The 14,994-nt window shown below is 43.3% G+C and overlaps 1 protein-coding gene across 1 annotated transcript in view; it reads right to left on the reverse strand.

Moving 5' to 3' along the window:
- Positions 1–14,994, reverse strand: part of EBF2 (EBF transcription factor 2) — a gene marked incomplete at both ends in the record, with an annotated part of 191,899 nt that overhangs the window by 49,442 nt on the left and 127,463 nt on the right. Inside the window, one exon of the mRNA XM_082616105.1 lies at positions 6,734–6,815. Coding sequence (XP_082472231.1) covers positions 6,734–6,815 — 82 coding nt within the window. The remainder of the gene's footprint in view (positions 1–6,733; positions 6,816–14,994) is intronic.

Below are 14,994 nucleotides of genomic sequence, written 5' to 3' on the forward strand. Positions count from 1 at the left end.
CTTCTCCGTTGTTTTGGTGCAGTGGTCGCCTCCAGCACGTTGCAGTAACAGGCTGTAGGCCTCCCACGTTATCCAACTACCCTGATGACGTCAGTCCATCCTCACACGCCTCACTTCGTTTCTCCGTTCTGATGGAGGAGATCTTGGTGTCTTCTCACCACCGTGCATGTCTGCTTTCTTCCTCAGAGGTCTGCGAGACCTGCTAGGTGTGTCCTTGCAAAGGACACCAACCCCTCCCTCACCTCCTCCAGGACCCCCCTCAAAAGGCCCTTCTAGCAGGCCCCTCCTGGGGTTGTACACAGATCTCTGTAATCAAACAGGAATCAATTCAGCACTGATGTCTCTCCCAATCTGACCCTGGAAATGACTTCTCTTTCACCTGAAAGCATGTATGCACCCCTCCACACCTCCTGAATTCTTATCTTTTGAAGCAAAGCATGGCGAGAACTGTTGACGTATCTCCATTCTCTCCCCGACACGGCTGTATAACAAAATGATTACTTTGGTGGACCTCATCTAAAAAGGGAATCGTTAGGGGTGAACTTGAGAGACACCCGTGAGTCACTCAGAAACGTTCAGCAAATGCTAGGAAGAATCTGTATCCCAACAACAAGAAAGCTACACGCTGGAATGAAGGAATTCATTTTAAATGATTCTAGGGTTGGAGATTCAAGGCACCTGCTACCAACTCCAGAAAGAGTAATGTAGCAGTTGGTGCAGCCCATGTGATGGGAAATACTGCAGTCTTCTGCAGTGGCCAGGTCTGTTTAAAACAGTCCTTCTGAGGCAGGGTGGGGTGGGGGAATTGGTAAGGCCTCTCAGCTTCCCAGTCTCCAGTACGTGATCTGCTGACGTGTGTCCTATTATAGCTGATGCTGTGGAAAACTCTGAAAGCTATTGGGAAGAGCATCCACACTTGCTATTATTACAATGGCAGGTAGCACTGGGCTCCCATACCATCTGTACCTGACCACACCACTGAGTCCCAGCAGGCAATACGAGGACGACGGGCACCAGGGCCCCTGTGCCTCCAGTCAGTTCACTTGAAGACCTCAGAAAAGCAGAGCTAAGCTACGTCAATCACTCATTTATCTCACTTTCCTCATCTCCCCACTAGGATATAAGTCCCACAAGGGTGAGGAATTTTCTCTGTTTTGCTTGCTGATGTATCTGCAGCACCTAGGATACTGCCTGGCTCACAGAAGTTCCTCGATAGTACTGGTGGGGGAATGAATCAGTGAAGGAGAGCGTCTGTGTTTTCCCTCTGACGCGGAGCAGACCCAGCCAGCCTGTCTATGAGAGTGAACTGGCAACAAAAGCCCTGATTCTTGTCAACTTCTCCTGTGTTTCAGAATTTGAATGTGGGTAATGACAACATGCCTGACTCTTCCAAGAAAGTGGCTTGAGTTTCTTCTGGATTTTCCAACTGTCTGCTCTCCACTCACGATGCAGAGAAATAAAGAACGGGGTACATTATGTCTTAACAGGCCTGTCAGCTTAAACTATACATAAATTTCTTTTCCTTTCCTTCACTGAGCTGTTAATCTGCGTGTTTCAACTAATTGTTCCATTTCAAGGAGGGCAGAAGTGATTTTCTGCCTTAATGGTCCATGGATTCACATACTTTGGGGGCCCTTTTCTTATTTTCCTTCCTCCCTTTCTCCCTCCCTCCCTCCCTTTCTTCCTTCCTTCCTATCTTTCTTCTTTCTTTCTCTTAAAAAATTCATTGAATAGGGCTTCCCTGGTGGCACAGTGGTTAAGAATCCACCTGCCAATGCAGGGGATGTGGGTTGGAGCCCTGGTCCGGGAAGATCCCACATGCCACGGAGCAACTAAGCCCGCGAGCCACAACTACTGAGCCTGCGCTCTAGAGCCCGCGAGCCACAACTACTGAGCCCACGCGCCCAACTACTGAAGCCCATGCACCTAGAGCCTGTGCTCGGCAACAAGAGAAGCCACCTCAATGGGAAGCCCGCGCACCGCAACGAACAGTAGCCCCTGCTCTCTGCAACTAGAGAAAGCCCACACGCAGCAACGAAGACCCAACAGAGCCATAAATCAATCAATCAATCAATCAATCAATCCATTCATTTAATAACAATTTTTTGAGCTCCACAGAGTGACTGGCATGGGGGAGAAATACAAAAATAAATAAAACATACAGATTATCCTCAAGCAGCACACAGGCTATTAGACAAATAGTAATTGGAAGACAATGTGATCAATGGCATAGTAGAAGCCTGTAGAGAAGTATGTTGGCCAATAGGTCTGCCAGAAAATGCCTCACTAAAGAGATGATGCTCAGGTGCAGGCTTGAAGCATGAGCAGAAGTCACAGACTGGTGAAGAGTAAAGGGCTCCCAGGCAGAGGGGTGAGAAGGTTCCCAGCAATATTCCATGGAATAGAAATCAGTGAGGTGTGCCTGGTGGGTGGGGGAATGTACGGAAGCATCAGGACGGGCGCATGGCAGAAGCCCTGCCTGGTATGAAGCTACTTCTCAGCCGTGCCTTTTAAAATCTGAGCTTTTGTCCATGGACAGGAGATATTTATCACCTACTTTAAGCAGAGGAGTGACATGTTCTAAAAGATCGCTTTGGCAGCCGTGCTGAGGATGCAGTAGACAAGGAAGGAGGAAAGGCAAGGGCCTACTGCAGGTTTTCAGGAGAGGGAGGCTGATTTTACAGATACTTAGGAGGAAGGCACGGATCCGGGAGGAAGCACTGAGTTCTGCTGTGAGCATGCACTCACTAGTCATCCAAGGGAAGATGCCCAGGAGGGAGGCAGATCTGGGTGTCTGCAGCTCCAGAGAAGGGGGGGTCTGAGGATGTGGATCCAGGCGTCATCCGGGAACAGCCAAGAGAAGGGGAAGATCATCAGGATGTGTCCTAAGTGGACAGGTCCCCATCGTAAGGGTTAAGTTACACAGAGGGTGCCCACTGGGTGGTAGATGAATTTCATTTCTTTAGATCAGGGGTCCGTGGAATTCTCAGAGATGTCTTAAGAGGTCTCGGAAGCCCTGACATGGTAAGCAAAACTTTGTTGAAATGTAGCTTTTTACTGGGACAAAACTACAGCTCATACCAAATTCTCAAAGGGGTCTCAGCACCCCCCCAAAAAAAGGGTTAAAACCCTTGCGTTTCAATAAATATTTTATATGCCCATGATACTTAGGACTTGAACTGAATGAAAGAGAGGTTTGGTTCAGATTGGAAAATAAGTTTGATATAATGATTTTGTTCTCATTTGATCATTTTTGGAAAAAGAATTTAGGTTCCACCAATGTTTGGGGGATAGTGGACAGAGAAGGGGTGAGAGAGGAGAGAGAGTTTGGCTGGATTCATGATTTGGTTAGAAATATTTTGTATTTTTATCCTGCTCAGATCAAATCTCCACAAAAAAACAAAACAAAACAATCAAAAAACTTCAGATTAAATCTACGTTTGATCATATAACAAAAGTAGAGCATTGAAGTTATTTGTTCATCTGGTTTAAAATTATTACATTTGTCATTCTGAATGATATATATGTATATTCTAGGAATTCCTAAGCTACCATTCCTTTAGATCACTCTCATGATTATCTACCATCTCTGGTTTTGTTTCATATTTTGAACTTGATCCAAGCTTTTCACTTGACCATTACAGCACATAGTCAAGCCTTTCTGCATGTGAAAGATCTTTCATGGAAGGCTATACTTGTCACAGAATCTGAGTACGGTATAAAAATTGTCAATTCTTTTGTGAATCAAAGGATAGTGTCAAGAAAGTGAAAAGCCAGTGATAGAATGAGAAAAATATTTGCAAATCACTTATCTGATAACAGCCTAGTATTCCGAATATATAAAGAACTCTTACAACTCAACAATAAAAGAGTAAACCAATTTGAGAATAGGCAAAAGATCTGAATAGAGATTTCTCCAGAGAAGATCCACAAATGGCCAAAAAGTACATGAAAAGATGCTCAAATCATTAGTCATTAGGGAAAGACAAATCAAAGCCATAATGAGATACCACTTCACACTTACAGGATGGCTAGGATTTTTTCTATTTAAACAGGAAATAACAAGTAGTGGAAAAGATATGGAGAAATTGGGACCTTCATACATTAGTGATGGGAATGTAAAATGGTGCAGCCACTGTGGAAAATAGCTTGGCACTTCCTCAAAAAGTTAAAGCTGGAGTTACCATACAACCCAGAAATTCTACTCTTAGGTATATACTCAAGATATCAAAAACATGTTCACAAAATAACTTGTACATAAATGTTCATAACAGCATGATTTATAAAAGCCAGAAAGTAGAAACAACCCAAATGTCCATCAACTGATGTACAGATAAACAAAATATGGTATATTCTTACAATGGAATATTATTCAGCCATAAAAAGAAATGAAATACTGACACATGCTACAATATGGATGGACCTTGAACACATTATGCTACGTGAAAGAAACCAGACACAAAAGGCCACATATCGTATCATTCCATTGACAGGAAATGACCAGAATAGACAAATCTGTAGAGACGGAAAGTAGATTAGTGGTTGTCAGTGGGTGGACAGAAAAGGGAATTGGGAAGTATGGGGTTTCTTTCTGGGATGATGGAAATGTTCTGGAATGACATGGTGGTAATTGTTGCACAACACTGTGAATATACTAAAAGCCACTGGATCACACACTTTAAAATGGTCTAAATGATGAATATATGTTATATGAATTTTATCTCAATAAAAAAATGCAAAAAAAATTTTTTCCAGTTGACTTCAGCTCTACCCCAGAAATAAGACAGTCGTAGAATCCACAAACTTAAAAAAAAATCTTTTCCCTTGTCTTTGCAAAAGTCAAGTACATTCACATAGGATGAGAATTCCTCGTATTTTGAGATGAACAATATTTATTCTAACCCTGTTAAAAAATTCAGGCACATGAAAAATTTCACTCAGTAAATAACTGGAGAAGTAGAGGAAATATTACGTGCATCTGCTTAGTAAGTACATTTCTAAAATTTGGGATAAATAAAATAAAATAAAAAGTAAAATGACAAGGCATTCTATTTAAAGCCTCCTAGAAGTGTCTTCTCAAATTTAAAACTCTTTGGAAGGGATGATAGAGAGTAAGGGGGGATAGGAATCTAAGCTGCTAGCTTCTTTCCCTGCCTCTGTTTCTTGCAGACGTGAAAGCTAAGCTTTGGTCATCTGGGCACTTTGGAATTCTTTCGAATTTCACTCTTTTGGGGGACTGAAATGATTAATGTTTCCATTTGGAACACTGAGTACCATAAACTTCCACTGTGCACCATGTTCCTGCTTGACGCCCGCCCCCCCAAGAAAACAATTTCATTTCTATTTGTCTTCTTATCATGCAGCAGGGGAACAGTCTGCAGGATGGAGAGCTGAGGTTTAACTTGCTCAGGCGAGGCTTGTATTAGTGCTCCACAGCGAACAAAAAAAATCGTTCCAGTCACAGCAAGATAGTTTGATACCCATGATGCGGTGAAAAAACATTACAGGAATTTTTGTTTTTCAAGGTCGTGCTCCTGGCCTTGCATGTACCCATCTCTCCTATTAATTCTTTAATGACTCTGCTGCCAAACCACAGAAGCTGTTTGAGCAACAGGCAGGAGCAGCTACATCATTTGTGGGATCCAGTGTAAAGCGAATATGTGCGGCCCCTTGTTCAGAAATGATTCAGAATTTAGAAAAAGGCAACAGCAAAGCATAAACCTGGCAGCTGCACACGCTGCAAACCCAGGGTCCAGTGGAAAGAGCTTGATCAGACACATCCTCCGGCCTCCGGGTTCCACCACCTCCTGCCCGTGATTAGAGGCGAGTTACGTAAACTCCCAGAACCTCACTTTCCCCACCTGAAACGTGAGGCTAATAATCCCCATCTCTCATCTCTCACGTTGCTCTCAGGATTTTTCTTTTTTTTTTTTTTTTAAGTCTCAAGCCTGAATAATATTGTTTAACGTGTTTTCCATTTTTCTATGGGGAAAGGAGCGGGAAGTATTTCCATTGGGCGTGAGTGGCAGGAAAGCCATTTGGTGGATTAAACGTGGGTCCTTCAAAGATGAAGGAGGGGGCCAAGAGGGGCTGCTTTCCTCGCATCTCCAACCTGACACACTTTGCCTCGCTCTGTGTTTTTATTAGCTTGTATCCCCAGTACATCAGTGGCAGGGGTGATGAAACCGGTGGCAGATTTAACTGCCAGGCAGCTGGGTTACTGTCCCGTGGGTCTTGTTGTCATGCTGAGATCTTAAAGTGACCACGGCTGCTTGGTCTGCTGCTGTCCCAGACACTCTGAGAGAGACCACTGAATAGTTAACCGGTGGCAAAGGAAAGGAAGAGGCTGTTGCTTGCAGAAAGCACAGAGAAGCTGCTTTGAAAAATCCCAAGGTGGCTGAGTATCAGGAACGCTGTTCCTGCTTGTGGGCAGCTGTGTGTGCGAAGGCCAGCCTGAGGGCTTAAAATCAAATCTCCAGCCTGGGTTGGTGCCCCTCCCCTGGGGCTTTGGCAATGCAGGCAGAAGGCCTTAAACACTACAAAATGAAGAAACCCTCAGTACTGTCTGAAGAGGGCGGTCATTTACAGTTATCTTTTTTGTTGTTAGCAGCACCCGTGAATAATGTTTTCTAAGGGGCGAAAAAAAAAAAAAGAAAGGAAAAGAAAAAAAGAGTGCTAAGGAGAAAGAAAACAGGATGACTTATTTACCAGGAAAGAACGGCAGGCCCCTTACCTGAAACCTTCTCATGTCCCTTGGGTTTCCTGCTGTTTTCAAACAATTCTGATTGCACTTGAGGAAAAATTTTAAAAAGAATCTGTGAAGAGAAAGCAAGGTGTTACCTTTTTAAGTAAACATGTTTTAGGAGAGAATATATCTGCATTATATTAGATTTGATTGGAAAGTGATTGGATTTCAGGTCTGGGGAATTTCAGCCAGCCCTGCCTGTGAAGGAACATAGCTGACCCACTGCAGTTTGCAAATTTGGATGTTTTTGGTCCCAAGTTGGCTCTGTTGAGGGCTGCGAAGTGGCTCACAAGCTGGGCTCTGGTTTGTACACCCACCCCCGAGTGGCTAGGGCATGCTCTCTCCAAAAAAGAGAGACAGAGACAGAGAGAGAGAAAAGAAGAAAAAAAAAGGCTTCACAAGCAGCAGTTGACTCCTGCTGTATAAAATTAGCTTGCTCCAGAGGGTTAAAAGTGGCATGACTTAGCCCAGAATCCCAGGGTTCGTCACGTATGTGGCTTTCCGCTGGCCACACACATCTTCATGCACACATACCTCACACGTAGACCCTCACACACAAAGGGGGCCTGATATTTTCAACTGATGGATATAAAATCAGAAAATAATGTTACTGTCCAAAGACAGTCAGTCTGTGCAGGTATATGCTGGGGTTTTTATGATTAATAACAAGTGTGAATGTCCTTTCAGACCTTCTATAGATTATCCAGAAATATACAAAGGCACAGAATAATGGTCTGAGGTTATCATTTGTAAGACATATTTTTAAGCCAATATTCTCCTAGATAACCTTTTTGTGCACTTTTAAAATTGGGCTTCTTTGGTCAGATGAGTACAGAAACCAAGAAAAATGGCAGAAGTGGTCTTTTCAGCCATTTACCTATCTAATGTTTGGAATGTTTCGAAATACAATAAGTTTTTCATTTATTTCACTTGCAGAGTCCTCTTCCTTAAAAAAAAAAAAAAAAAAAAAAAAAATCCAGCTTTTGCAGTGTTAAAGTCCCAGGTGAGCAAGGCCTATTTCCCTTTCTGTTACTATGACAACGAAATTTTACCGCAGTCCCAAAGTCCCTTCAGAACTCTACCATCCACGCCTTGAATTAGAACTTTAAAGGAAAAGATATACATTTTTTCCCCAGGATTTACTAACAAAAATAAGTAGAAATCAACAATGCTTCCAAAAATTCTATTTTAAAGCAACGGTTGGTGAGATGCTGTCGTGGTGACCTTCTGTTTATTTTTATTTCTTTAACAATCACACGAAAGAATTAGAGAGTGTGCCAATTAATTGTATTTAGTGCTTAAAAAAAAGAAAACCTGATGGGGAGATAAACAGTAAATGATGAAAGAGGAGAGAAGAGGAATTGCCCTTTTCAGAGCATTTTCTCTAGATTTGCTAAAAATATTTGGCCGAGTGTTCCTGACCCCTATCTATGAATAAGGTTGGGTGTGAATCTAGAAAGAATAGCTAAATACTTTTTTTTCATAATTTTATAGCATCTGCTTTTCACTTCTCTCTTTGCATCCTTTCTGGGGCGGGGGCTAAGCATTGCTTCCTGGGCCATGAAGGTGTCCAGGGCCTTTATCCGAGGTACCAGGCAGAGAATAACAAGGCAGGGGAAGCCCTCTCCTTGCTGCTTTATGCCGTGTTCACATTCACAGCCTGCCTCTGCTTTCGAAAGTGCAGTGGGGCGTCCGTCCAGAGCAGCCGGAGTGCGTTAGGAAGGAGAGCTGCTTGTATTTAAGAACAGATTGGTCAAAACTCAAACCGTTTCTTTCTTAAGGCGAAGCATTCTTTCACTTGCGCCTTCCTAGCGGGGTCACCTACAGCAACTTAACATGCCTGGAGATGCTCTCACAAAAGACTTAACACTGGCCTTTCCCTCACTTGAGTCTCCTTCCAAACAAAAACCCCTGCCCTCACACCACCTTTGCCCTCCAGCCCCCGCCCCTCCCCCATGAGTGATGTACATCTTTTCCCCTACTAAAACCAAATTTTCTTTTTCTCACAGATTCCTTGGTTTTTGGCAAGTGTTAGCACAACCGGACTCCTTATAATGCATCCTGTGTGTTATACTTCCCCTCACCTACCCACCCCCCTCACCTTCCCGAAAATGTATCTGTTGAAAACATTAATGTTCGTGAAGGCATTATTATACGAATGGTATGAAAGTGCAAAGGAGATAAATGTTTACATAAAATCAAATTGATTTAGGGACAGAAGGGACCCGCTGAAAGGCTTGATTCATTTTAAATTACGACCCGTAACAGTTCTTTGGCTAGAAAACACCCAGTGTTGACTCTTTTGCTGGCCTGGGGTCTGAGTTTGGAACCTACCCAGCCCCCTGCACACCAAGGATATAACATCCTGTTCACCAAGGGGAAGCAAGGGGGGAAGGAGGGAGGGAGGAGGGGGAGAGAGAAGGAAAATTCCTTTACACCGTGTAGTACTTTCTAAAAGAAGGCGTAGCTACTTCTAAATGGCTAGCACCACAAATTATGAGCTGCGTATTTTAGATGGGGACCTAGAAATCAATTTAAAGGCATTCTGGGGCTTACTGACATCCCCATTTTTTTTCTCTTCCTTTTACTGATGTCTCCCACTTTCCTTCCCTTCACCCCCTCCACCCGCTATGCTCAGGGGCTTGGTACAGAATCCTCTACTAACCATCCCATCCATGAACCATAGGGTAACTTGCAGGGAATAAATCTCCTGGGTCTAGATCCCTCTGAAGCCTGGAAAATGTCAGCTCTCTCCACTCAGTGACGGGAAACCAAAATGAATTACAAGATTCAGACCAAATGTGCAGAGATGCATCAGGATGGAAGTTGTAATTTTCACTGTCTCCAAACAATGTTGACTCCAGAAATATTCTAACCACTTAGCATGGTACACTCTACAAGGCTTCTGATCTCATTCCTTAAGAGTGAATGCTAACGGCGACAGGTTTATCCTTGTTTTATTAGAGAAAGAGGAATAGAGAGTGGGGTCCAAATCTGAACTCAAGCCCTCAGCTTTCAGTCTGGTTCCTGGGTCAAGTGAGGTGACAGAACAGACCCAAAGGCAGTCCTTCACTGCCCTGATATCTATTAAATGCTGACAGTGTACTAGTCTTGAACTGCTACCAACTAACTATGTAACCAAGTTACTTTGCTCCTCTAGGCCTCAGTTGCTTTGACTGTTAAAAGGAGGGTTTAACTGGATTATCTCTAGGGTTTCTTCCAACCTTATTATTCTATGATTGCAAAGAAAAATGTGTAGGGTTGACAACCCTCCAGAAATGGCGGCATTGGAGGAAGAAACCACTGGAAACAAAAGTCTGTGACTTATTGAAGTCCAAGTGGGGGTGTGTGTGGGCGGTTTCTGAAAGAGAGAACAAACCCCCTGATCGGAGACTGGGAAAGAAGAATAAGTGAGGAGAGCTGATGGGTGGAAAGTGGGGCATCTTGGCTGATGCCTTGGCCAGAGCTGGTGGGACCCAGAGGTTGATGGGCCGGTGGTTGAGTGAGAGGCACCATTCTCTTAGGATCCTTTCTCTGTGCTTCAGCAGCAGGAGAAGGTAGCTCAGGAATATCACAGATCAGAGCCATCTCTGTCCCTGCTCGCCATCCTGTGTGGTCCAGAAGCTGAAGGGTACAGGGGTCACAGTGGGGGGGAAAGAAGGTTTGCCAAATGTCAGCTCCATGCCACACTCTGAGCTATGTGCTTGATATCCAACGCCTCATTTATTTCTCACAACAACTGTATGAGTGACAAATCATCTCACAGCTAGGAAAAACAAAGACGCCAAGAATTTAAGAAATGTGGCCCAAGCTCACACCGCTTGTCAGTGGCAGAAACAAGGATTTGAACCTGGGTCTTTCCGGCAGCAAGCTCCACCGGGCGTTCTATGTTTCCTGCATCAATTACATTGTCGTGATGGTTGCACAACGCTGTCAGTAGAGTAAAAGCCATTGAATGATACGCTTTGAATGGGTGAACTGTATAGTATGTAAACTATATCTCAATATAACTGTTTAAGAAGAAACTTCAGAACACATAGTCTGAAAAAAATCAAAAACCACCCCCAAAAACCCATGAAAGATGCTGGTTTCTTGGCGAGGGAGAGAGAGGACTATGGTATCCCTAAAGGAAAACGTGAGGTCAAAGATAGTTGCGTGGAAGTAAATGCTTACGACTGAAACCCCCTGATGAATTCATTCATTTACTCATTTGGCTGATTATTAAGTGTGGAATACGTGCCATAAAGGTTCAGAAGAATGGCAAACAAGATGGACGAAATCGTGCCCTCATGGAGCACACAACCAAACCATTTGAAAAATGCTTCTTCAGTTTCTGAGATGAGCCTGGAGACCCCTGAATACGGGTCTGAATAAGATCCCAGGGGATTACCTAGTACCCAAGAAATCTCTTCTCCTCCTCATCTCTGGCATATTAGAACACTCGGCATTGTTCAAGAACACAATAAAAGCTCCTAGATGGCTCTAGACATGTCCTGAGCCCACCCCAAATAAAAACAAACTCAAACTAGATGTACCAATAGGGCGCAGAGTTCAGGTCCAGTGGTGGGGTCAGTGGGGAATCTCTAAATCACAGGAAGGGTAGCTACTTAATATTCATGCCAGACTTCGAGATTATAGCCAGTGATCTAGTACAAAAGCAGCATACTCTTCCTCCAGAATTGTGGAAGAGGCCATTCAACTGACCTCCAATCAGAAGCCCAGGATCTAGCGCCTTCTAAAAAATGATAATACAAAGAATCTTTCGGAAAGCACTGTGGAAGGCACAAAGTCTTCGTTCAAGGAAAAAATTAGATAGGAGTATATATCAAAAGAGTGTGAACTTGGCACCAGTAACAGCTACCATTATGCAGAGCCTTACTCTATGCAAAATAACATGTAAAGTACCTTTCACTTTGAAATTTCATTCCTTATTCCCTTAAAAAAATTCAAATTCCATCTACTCTGGAAACAGCTTCTGTGATGACATGGCCACATCTCATACACCACGGAGATGGGAACATCCCCACACTCTCCAAGGGCCAAGAATGGGGATACTGTATCTGGTTCTCTTTCTGCCACAATGGCCACATATGCAGGTTGGATCACTAAAGGCTGAGCGCTATATAGAGTTGATAAACCATGTAGGTGCTTAAAGGTCTCTGTCTATTGATTTTTGAGGAAGACACATTTCACCTGGATTAACTGCTAAACTTCCTTTTCCAGAGTCCAAAAAATTAAAATGTCATTGCCTTCCACTGTTTGTGCATACTGCTGAAAAGAAGATAATCCCTTTCTCTCAGAACACTCTCTCATATGATTTGTGAGAACTACCAAATGTTGGGATGGGCTGAATCATAAAATCATATGTGAAGGAAATGGGCAGTTACCTCTCTTCTCCCAGGATTCTTTCAAGCTTACAGTCTTTACAGGCAGAGGGAGAAGTCGTGTTGGATGGTCACATCCATGGGGCCATTTTCTTACTCTAAGAATAGCCTGCATGGCAGCTCGCTCTGCTTTAGACGGTAGGAAAACCCCTAAGTGATTGGTTTCCACTTGAGACCAGTGTAAAACACAAAGATAATGTTCAGCTTTAATCTAGGTCTTAATTGTAACATCCTCTTTGAACCTTCTGACAATAGAGAGAACACGTTTTCCTCCCCACAAAGCCTCCAACAGAATCCAAACTCAGGCAGCCCAAATAAGGAGAAGGACAGCAGTGGGCCCCAGCCTTGGCCAGAAGATGACGTGCCCTTGATCAATCTGTTGATTGTTGAGGTGTCAGCCCAAGATTAGAAAGGGACCTGAAGCTCTTAAGGCCTTGTGAAGACTCTCACTCAAGTCCACAAAAAAGAAGAGACTGTGGGAGGTCAAACTTCGAGTTGGCTCTTGCTACACCCCAAATAAAAGTGTGACAATGGGACATCTGAGAATGCTTGCTACTTGCAATCTGCTTGGTAAGGTGGCAGTTGGTACAAAGACCCAAGAAGATCCATGGAAAGAGGAGATAATTTAAATTTTTTGACTGACTGGCTTATTTAAGCTTAAATCAAATACTCATTTTTATAAGCTGATTTTCCATGCAATCCATTTATTTACACGACTCCTTAAAATGTAAATATAAGTACACAAACAGAGTAAGTACAGCATCTTTACTCTCTACAGACATTCCTAAAGGGTTGTATTACCACAAAAGCTTATTCACCTGCATGATTCCAATGAAAGCCCATTTCAGATCTGAAAGATTTAAGTTTACAGAAAATTCTTAAGGAATATATTTTCTTACTTCTGATTACATTCAATCCCTCTAACTCCCCTTGGCTCGAAGTCTAATTATGATAATGATTATGAAAATAATAAATAAATAGCCCCTATTCATTGACTTCATATTATTAGCCATGTATGGTTTCATTTAATCGCCCCAACTCTGAGAGTAGGAGAAATAACATCCCCATTTTACAGAGGAGATAATCAAGACTCATAAAGGTTAGATTACTTGCCCAAAGTCAAACAGCTGGTAAGTGGAAGAGCCCAGAGTGGACCTCAGGTTTGTCTGACTCAGGAAAACATTGTTAAGGTGGGAGCTTGGCCAAGTTTCTTCTGAAGGAAAAGATGGAACATGTTGCCAAGCAGCTCTCTTTTTCAGGAGACCAGTGAGTGCCTCATCGATCTACACGGGGGATCATGTCGCTGTCTACATCTTACTCTCTGTAAATAAGCATGGGGTCACTCCTCATGTTACAAAACAAAACAAGCAAACCAACAACCATGTCTATCATTCCTATCAGGGACTGTGTTCTCTAGAAATTCTGTGGCTGCATTGGATTCTGCAGAGGAAGATAAGCAAGTCTATCAGATATTTGGAAAACAAGACACCTCAAGAACCCACATGGTCTCAAGAGGGCATGGCCCACATGGCTGTAGTCTCTACAAGAAGAGTGTAAAAGGTTGCTTCAGTGGATGAGGAAGATGCAAGGTCATTCGTCCATCAAGACTATGGAGGAAAAAAAGCTGGAAGTCAAATGTGTAACATAAGAAGTTGAATTAAGTCTTGGAAAATTTTTTTGAGGATAAGTCACCAAAGCTAAACTTTGAAAGCATTACCCAGGGGACGGAGGGGAGTCTTCTACATTGGAGATTTTTAAATAGACCAGCAAGCGAACTCCTTTGAAGGCAGATAATTTCAGTCCATGTGGTACCTCACTGGGGTGTCCCTATCAAGCCATTTCCAGGGGATGTCAAGGCTTTTGCAGTTATTATTATTGTGGTTGTTGCTTAATGTTTCAACAGGGACCTTCAGTTTCATCCTCTGTAACATGACCTCAAAGGCCGATAGTGAGGATTAGTTATCCATGCAAAGTCTTTGGGTAAATGCCTGGTAACGTCACCACTCGCTCTGCCCCCCTCCCCCGAATTGCCCCTTCTCCCCCCACCACACTTTAAAATGGCCCATTTTGGGCTTCCCTGGTGGCGCAGTGGTTGAGAGTCTGCCTGCTAATGCAGGGGACACGGGTTCGAGCCCTGGTCTGGGAAGATCCCACATGCCGCGGAGCGGCTGGGCCCGTGAGCCACGGCTACTGAGCCTGCGCGTCCGGAGCCTGTGCTCCAGCAACAAAAGAGGCCTTGATAGTGAGAGGCCCGCGCACCACGATGAAGAGTGACCCCCCGCTTGCCACAACTAGAGAAAGCCCTCGCACAGAAGTGAAGAACCAACATAGCCAAAAATAAAAAATAAATAAACAAATGTGGGTTTAAAAAAATATATATTTAAAAAAAAATAAAAAATAAAAAATAAAATAAAATAAAATGGCCCATTTTCCAAACCAAACTATACCAGAGGGGACTTGCCACAAATTCAAACCTGGTTCTCTCTGCACTGTTTATCTCTCCAGTACTGGTATATACTCCACGTGAAGAACTTCCCTTAATTTTTAGGGAGAGGTACTTTAAAAAAAAATGTAATTAACCCATTACAACAGATTGTAGGAAAAGCACAACAACAACAAAAAGATGGTAGGTCAAAAATCCTCATCACGGTTTCCAGGAAACTATGGTCAGGCAAAAGAATTCAGAGCCGCGTACACCCGCTAACTGGCAGTGGGCCCCATCGAATCATTTTCTGTTCAGCATTCACTCCAATTACAAGCTCCTGGAAGTGGCATTTCAGTTTGGCAATACACCCTTCGTTACCAAACACCAACTCCTGAGTGGGATCTGCTGTGCTCATTTAGGTACCAGAAGGGAGCGACTTC

Source organism: Mesoplodon mirus, assembly GCF_964341445.2.
Source record: "Mesoplodon mirus genome assembly, chromosome: 1".
Taxonomy (NCBI): Eukaryota; Metazoa; Chordata; class Mammalia; order Artiodactyla; family Ziphiidae; genus Mesoplodon; species Mesoplodon mirus.